The following is a 6560-nucleotide window of genomic DNA, read 5'->3' as shown; positions in this document are numbered from 1 at the left end:
CAACCGGACGGAGTTCTGCGACACTTCCGGTTGCCGCCCGGTCCCTGGCCCGGTTTAGACCGGCCAACCCGGTCCCAGGCCCGGTTAACCGGATTCCAGACGGCCATGTCCGAGTCTGTCTCAACCAGATCTATTCTGGGTCGGTTATTCTTGTATCTTTTCGATCAGAAGTCGTCTCAGACGCCTATATAAGTGCCCAGGACGCCCCCTAGCTGTTTTAGACCATGTTTAAGATAAACCCTAGTTCTTAGTTGTTTGCTCTGCAAAACTATTGAATTCCCTACACCATATTGCTTTATATTGTGTAGATCCTGATAAAAATCTTGTGTGATTTGTTGTTCCATTGGGAATTAGACGGTTGCAACTTACCGCTTCGTGGTAGGCGGCTACGTACGCAAGTGTGTGGAGTTACGAATATCTTGCAGGGTTGAGGGCTGTTGCATTGGCGATAGGGACCAATCGAGAGATCTCGTTGCGTCATACAAGTTATCATCCACTTCATCAAGTTACATCCGCTGCAATCACCCCGTGATCATCATCACCACCGTTACTTACTGAGAAGATCGGGGCACCCCTTATCTATAACCTTAACCTCAGTAACCTCATCACCTCAGCGTGTGCTAGCATTGGTGCCACACCCCTTGCAGCAGCGGCAATACATGCTCCGTCGAAGGTGCCCCGAGGCTTCCCTCGGCATCTGTGCTCCTCGACACGTGGCCGATGTCTAGATCTGCCGCGACGTTCCATATGGGGATCTCCCTTTGCGAGGAACACATATCAAGATGGAGACCCGTCGTTCGGCTGGAGCCGGGATTTTCCTTGTCTGGAACTTAAGTTCCTCCATGTAATCTGTCTTGAAATAATCACATCATCAGTGACGATCTCACCGCCGTGAAGCTTTGTATTTCTATCTCAAAGTTCATTTTTTTCCTCACACATAGCCTGGTTGCACAAACTAGTTCCCCGACGCGCGGTAAACGACGCAAGGATGCTGGCTGGCCCACCTAGTCGGCAAATCGTACGCCCCGAGCAGCGAACCTACCTGCGTAAACTGTGAAGGCGGTACAGATTTGCCCTGTGCAGGCATGTGGCGGTTGGCATCAACGCTCGAGTGAGCGCCTCGCGTGCAGCTGGACTGAAATCGATTCCTGGTGCCCGTGTCTGCTGGATGCCTCGTACCATCCGTGTGCGAAAACCGGAGCACTTGCCACCAGTGGCCGCCCAGGCACAGGCAGGATCCGATGTTGCTGACTGGACTAGTTTACGCGCCCATCCGTTCGAGCCCCTACGCCACGCCAAGCTGATTAGAGCATCTCCACTCGTCTGCCCTCCCACGCCGAAATTCGGAGAAATTTACGTTTGGATTGGACGTAAATTTGGCGTGGGGAGGAGTAGTTTCCCAGCCGCGATCTCAGGCAAAGACGGCGATCTAAATTTGAAAAACGGAAACTTAACAAACTACGGCATAAAACGGTCAAATTTAGACTAAATTTAATGATATTTACTATATAGAGGGCGAAGTTCGTACATAGAGATGGCGGAATACAACTGTAAATATAAAACACGGCGCTCTACATGCCGAAATGGCGGTAGAACACCTTGTAGTCACCGCCATCGTCGTCGGAGCCGTCGTCGTCGAACTGTGGCGGCGCCGAAGCCGCCTGGCTGCTGCCTTGGCCGGCGTCTCCCCACCGGCCGCTGGTGCGAGGCGGGGACGGCGATGACTTGTACAGCTCGTCGTCGGAGGCTTCGAGGTCGACGACGGGGACGACGGCGCCGAATGGAGGAGTCGCAGGCCGCCGGTAGCGAGCGGCGCCCTGGAGGAGCCTCGCCTGCCGCTTCGCTTCCTCCTTCTCCCACTGCTCCCGAGCGGCATGGCGTTCTCGGCGGGTACGAGGTCCTGGAGGGACCTCGCGATGACGGCTTCGAGGATGGCGGCGTCCTCGGCGCTTTCGGCCTCCTCCACCTTCACCTTCGCCGGTTTGCGCTTCCGCTCGCCGGAGGTGTCGTGGTCGCGCTTGGGGCGGCGCCGTCCTTGTGCCGTCGATGGCTCGCGGATGACGATGCCGCCGTCGCCGCGCGTGCGGTGGCTCGGCGGGGAATCCGGCTCCTTTTTCACCGGCGCGAAGGATGGCGCCAACCTGGAGATCGACCTCGCCGCCGAACCGGACGACGAGGAACTGGCAGCCATACGCCGTGGCTGCCAGCTGTTTCCCCGTTGGCGGCTTGTCGATGCCCTCGATGGAGGGGGCATCGTGAGCCTCGGCGAGTTGCCGCCCTCGATGTGCTCGAGGACGTTGTGGAGCGTCCTATTCGGCGCGCTCCACCAACGTCGGAGACCCGTGGCGTTGTTGCGCGGAGGCGGAGGTGGCGGGCCGTCGTAGGACGCCAGTTCGCGCTCCCACGCCGGAGAAAGAAAGAATTCCACCGAGTGTAGTTCTCGGGGTGGTGGCGCGGGTCGGCGCGTTCTTCCTCCGTCATCGCCATCCGCGCCTCCTCGATGGCGATGTCGAGGGCGTGGCCCTGTGGCGGCGGCGGGATTGGCACGCCACCAGCGCTTAGCCGCCACCCGCCGCCGGGGGGCCTCGTGTCCGGCGGGAAGGGGTACCCCGCCTGGTGGAGGAGATGCCCCTCCCACGCGTGAAGCGATCGGCGGGGGAAGCCGTTGTTCGCTGCGCCGTCATCGTCGTAGAACGCCATCGGTGGAGGGTGAGTGGAGGGAGAATGGAGGAAGAGTGGAGCAGGGACGCCGCAGCGAGCGGAGCGGCTTATATAGGCGCGGCGGGTACCGGCGATTAATGCCGCGTGGAAGACGATGCGTGCGCGGAAGATGATGCGCGCGTGGCAGACGATGCGACGACATTAACTCGCCGCGTGGAAGCTACGCGGCCGGCGAGTGCTGAACGGCGGCAGGCTTTTACAGCGCGCGGAAGACGATGCGATGAGGACGACGATCGGTGTCCCTCGCCGACAAGTTGGGGCCACCAGACGCGCGGGAAGTTTCATCGGCGTTTCCCGCGTTTTCGTTTCGTCCGGACTCCCCGAGCGCTCCCCGGGGGGCCGGGGATGGCGTTGGATCGCCAGATGAATTTAGGCCCAAATCCGGATGAAATCGAGGAACCGAGGGCGCGACTGAGCCGAATATCGCCGTCCGGATGACAAAACGCGGTCCTAGGCGCCTCGTCAGGGAGACTCGTCGGGGAGACGAGTGGAGATGCTCTTACTGCCGGTTTACCGGTGCTGCTGATCGGATGCATATACTGCCCTTGTATACGGGTATACCATCGTGCAAAGTTCAGGAATGAGAAGTGTTCAGAAAATACATAGCTGAGGAACGAGAAAGTTAGTTCGATCCATCGCGATCGCGCGGCGCCGAACCTTTCCCTTGCTTCTGGTTGCCACGGCATCTCCAGAAAAAGATAGAGTCAATAATGGCTCCAGCTAATTCCGTAGCCCGTAGGGTGGGTCTCTGCCCGGACTTGGCCGGTGCCGGTGAGCTTTCCAGTGCTGGACGGTGAAAAGAAAAGGCCGACACGCCACCGACATTTGCCAACGAAAGCTTCATCAAAGCGAGAAAAGATGGAGGAAAAGAACAGCCAGTTCGATCCATCTGATTACGAGCGGTAAACGTACGCATCGGGTGCGGCTGTTTAATCGGCGTGATCTGATGAGATAACATATCCTGCCCAACCAAATCCACTCATCACGGTCACGGAAGGAACCAAACCCGTCCTGCTTCGCTAGCTCCGGTGGACCTGTAGGCGTGCTTCGACCCCACATGTCAACGTCGAGGTCTCTGGATCTCTCTTCGTCGTCCTCGTCACGCGCCTCCGTGGCCGGTTCAATCACTCGCTCTCCCCCGGCGACGTGCGGCCCATTGCCAACTTGATGCAATGATGCTTGATTTAGTGCTAACGAAATCTACCACGAACTCTCCTCCTCCTTCAGAATCATAATCAGCATCCGGAAGAAAATCAATGTTAACGCTATCTTATTATACCCCGACGAATCGTGTGTGGACGAAATGCTCACGCCACTGTTCATAAATGGATCGGCTACTTAATCAACCTGCTATAAATAATGAATTAGTATCAGAGAGTGACATCGGTAGGACAGGCGTCCAGTCGGCAACGGAGCCGGAGAAAACGCCAGGAAGAAAGTGGGGGAGGGAGCAGGGGCCAGAGCACCACGTCGACTGGAGGCGCCGACCCGTCGCAACCGGCCACGCCTCGGAGACCGCTACTGCCCACCACTCCACATGGCGCGCGCCGACCTCTCCCGACGTTGAAGCACTACGCGATCCCGTCGACGCACCGCCATCCACGTCGGACGGGCCGCCCCACGCACGCCGCGACACGCGTCGCCGCTCCACTGGGCAGGCAGGCTCACGCGCATCTGGCCGACACGCTGTCGCTCGCGACGTCCGTCGAACCCCTCCTTCTTCCTGTTTCTCTTTTCTCCTCCTTCTCCTGCGTGTCTTGACGTACAGCGCTGCACCTTTCGGCAGCGCCTCGCCATCTCGCTATATAAGGACGGCTCCACCCCGGACACCTTCATCATTCATTCACAAAGCAAACCCACAAGCCAAGAACCAATACTCTTGCTGATCTGTGGTTTTCTTTAGCTCTCACAAGTCTTTTAGCTGCACCACCGACCGATCGATCATGGAGGACGAGAGGAACACCCAGCCGCAGCAGACCGGCGAGGCAGAGCAGGTGGAGGTGACGGACAGGGGCTTCTTCAACCACCTCGTCGGCAAGAAGGAGGAGAAGGTCGAGCAACAGAAGCACGACGAGGCGGAGCTCTCCGCCGGCATGGAGAAGGTCTCCGTGGAAGAGCCCGCCGAGGCCAAGCACGAGGGTGCCGAGAAGCACGAGAGCCTCCTCACCAAGCTGCAGAGGTCCAGCTCCAGCTCAAGCTCGGTACGTGTAAACCACTACTAAGTTAAATCTAAATCATCACCATCCATCCCAGTATTCACACTTTATATAATCTGTTTTAAGATCTGGCAAGATTATTAGTACATATGCTGACCTCGTTCGTATTCATGCACAGTCGAGCGACGAGGAGGAGGAGGAGGTGATCGACGACAACGGCGAGGTGATCAAGAGGAAGAAGAAGAAGGGCCTCAAGGAGAAGCTCAAGGAGAAGCTGCCGGGCCACAAGGACGCCACCGCCACCGAGGGCGACCACGCCACGGGCCTGCCCGCGCCGGCGCCGCCCGCGGCTCTGCAGACCCACCACGACACCGCCGTCCCCGTCGAGAAGGTCGACGCCGACGTCAAGACGGAGGCGGTGCCCGAGGAGGAGAAGAAGGGGTTCCTCGAGAAGATCAAGGAGAAGCTGCCCGGCGGGCACAAGAAGCCGGAGGACGCTGCCGTGGCGCCGGCGGTCACGCACGCTGCCCCTGCGCCCGTCACGCACGATGCCCCGGCACCGGTGCACGCGCCCGCGCCGGCCGCGGAGGAGGCGGTGAGCAGCCCTGACGGGAAGGAGAAGAAGGGCCTTCTGGGCAAGATCATGGACAAGATTCCGGGGTACCACAAGACCCCTGCAGCTGGGGAGGAGGACAAGGCCGCTGCACCCGCAGCCGACCACAAGACCAGCGCTTAATCTCGAGACTCCATCAGCAAGACCGGACCTTGATTCAGTGTTGGCGTGTGTTTTGTTCTGTTTTTGCGTTTTTAAGTTCGTGTCCTGGTGGTGGGAGGGGGTTGGTCGTCTTTGATTTGAAGGTCGCTACGTGTGTTTAGTTCAGGGTTCACACACGGGCTTCAGTTTGGTTCAGAGTCAGGCTCTGGGTGTCAAGTTTGTCTACGTGTATGTGTATTGGTTTATTGCTGGGCATTATGCCTCGGCATTAAAGATTTCCGCCCAGTACATGCTGTTGCATTTTCTCCAATTACATATATTGTTCCGTGTATTCCATGTAAATTGTCGTTTCAAAGGTGCTCCTCTCATTTTCTAAATAAAAAACAAAAACCATCTAGCTTACAAAAAGAATCTGTAAGTATTTAAATGTTGCATCCTACAAGCATGCAAAATCCTAACCCTGGGCTATTTAATTTCTAAGTTACAGAAAAATAAAAAAAAATCTGCCAACCTTTAGAGTTTTCGAAATATGGACTATCAATAGATCCATACCATTTATTTTTGTGTAGCTCGGAACACACACAAAAAATCAAGTTTTAGAATTTGCACTTTAATTCTTCATTAACTACATCTAAAGAAATGAAGATTTTTCAACACTTACAAATATGACTTTCAAAAAATAGTAAAAAGAGAGTTTTTACGATACCCTATACTGCAGGTTGCAGTACAAAATATCTCACCGTTCATTTGCTGAGGGTACGATAGACAATTTCATCTTTCCTAATTAGTTAGGGAAAACACTTAAAGCGAGTATGATGGGACAAGTTACTAGGTCGTATCTCCTTAGCCTATCTCTACTCACGCCGCCGCCGCGTCTTGCCGCCACCGTCAGCCAGGTCGCCCGCTCGTTGAACTTGCCGCAACGTCGCCATCGTGTTCAACCAGGCTGTCGCCACAGCCAGATTGCC

At 56.4% G+C, this 6560-nt stretch overlaps 1 protein-coding gene across 1 annotated transcript; it reads left to right on the top strand.

Moving 5' to 3' along the window:
• The first annotated feature begins 4563 nt into the window (after positions 1-4563).
• LOC127306727 (dehydrin COR410-like) lies at positions 4564-5880 on the top strand. The gene is made up of 2 exons (XM_051337419.2): positions 4564-4922; positions 5056-5880. The coding sequence occupies exons 1-2, from the start codon at positions 4665-4667 to the stop codon at positions 5611-5613; spliced, it is 816 nt and encodes a 271-aa protein (XP_051193379.1). The 5' UTR covers positions 4564-4664; the 3' UTR covers positions 5614-5880.
• The last annotated feature ends 680 nt before the right edge of the window (positions 5881-6560 follow it).

The sequence above is a fragment of the Lolium perenne genome, chromosome 6 (assembly GCF_019359855.2).
Source record: "Lolium perenne isolate Kyuss_39 chromosome 6, Kyuss_2.0, whole genome shotgun sequence".
Classification (NCBI taxonomy): Eukaryota; Viridiplantae; Streptophyta; class Magnoliopsida; order Poales; family Poaceae; genus Lolium; species Lolium perenne.
Note: the sequence above shows the minus strand (reverse complement) of the source record. Positions and strands in the feature narration are given on the sequence as shown.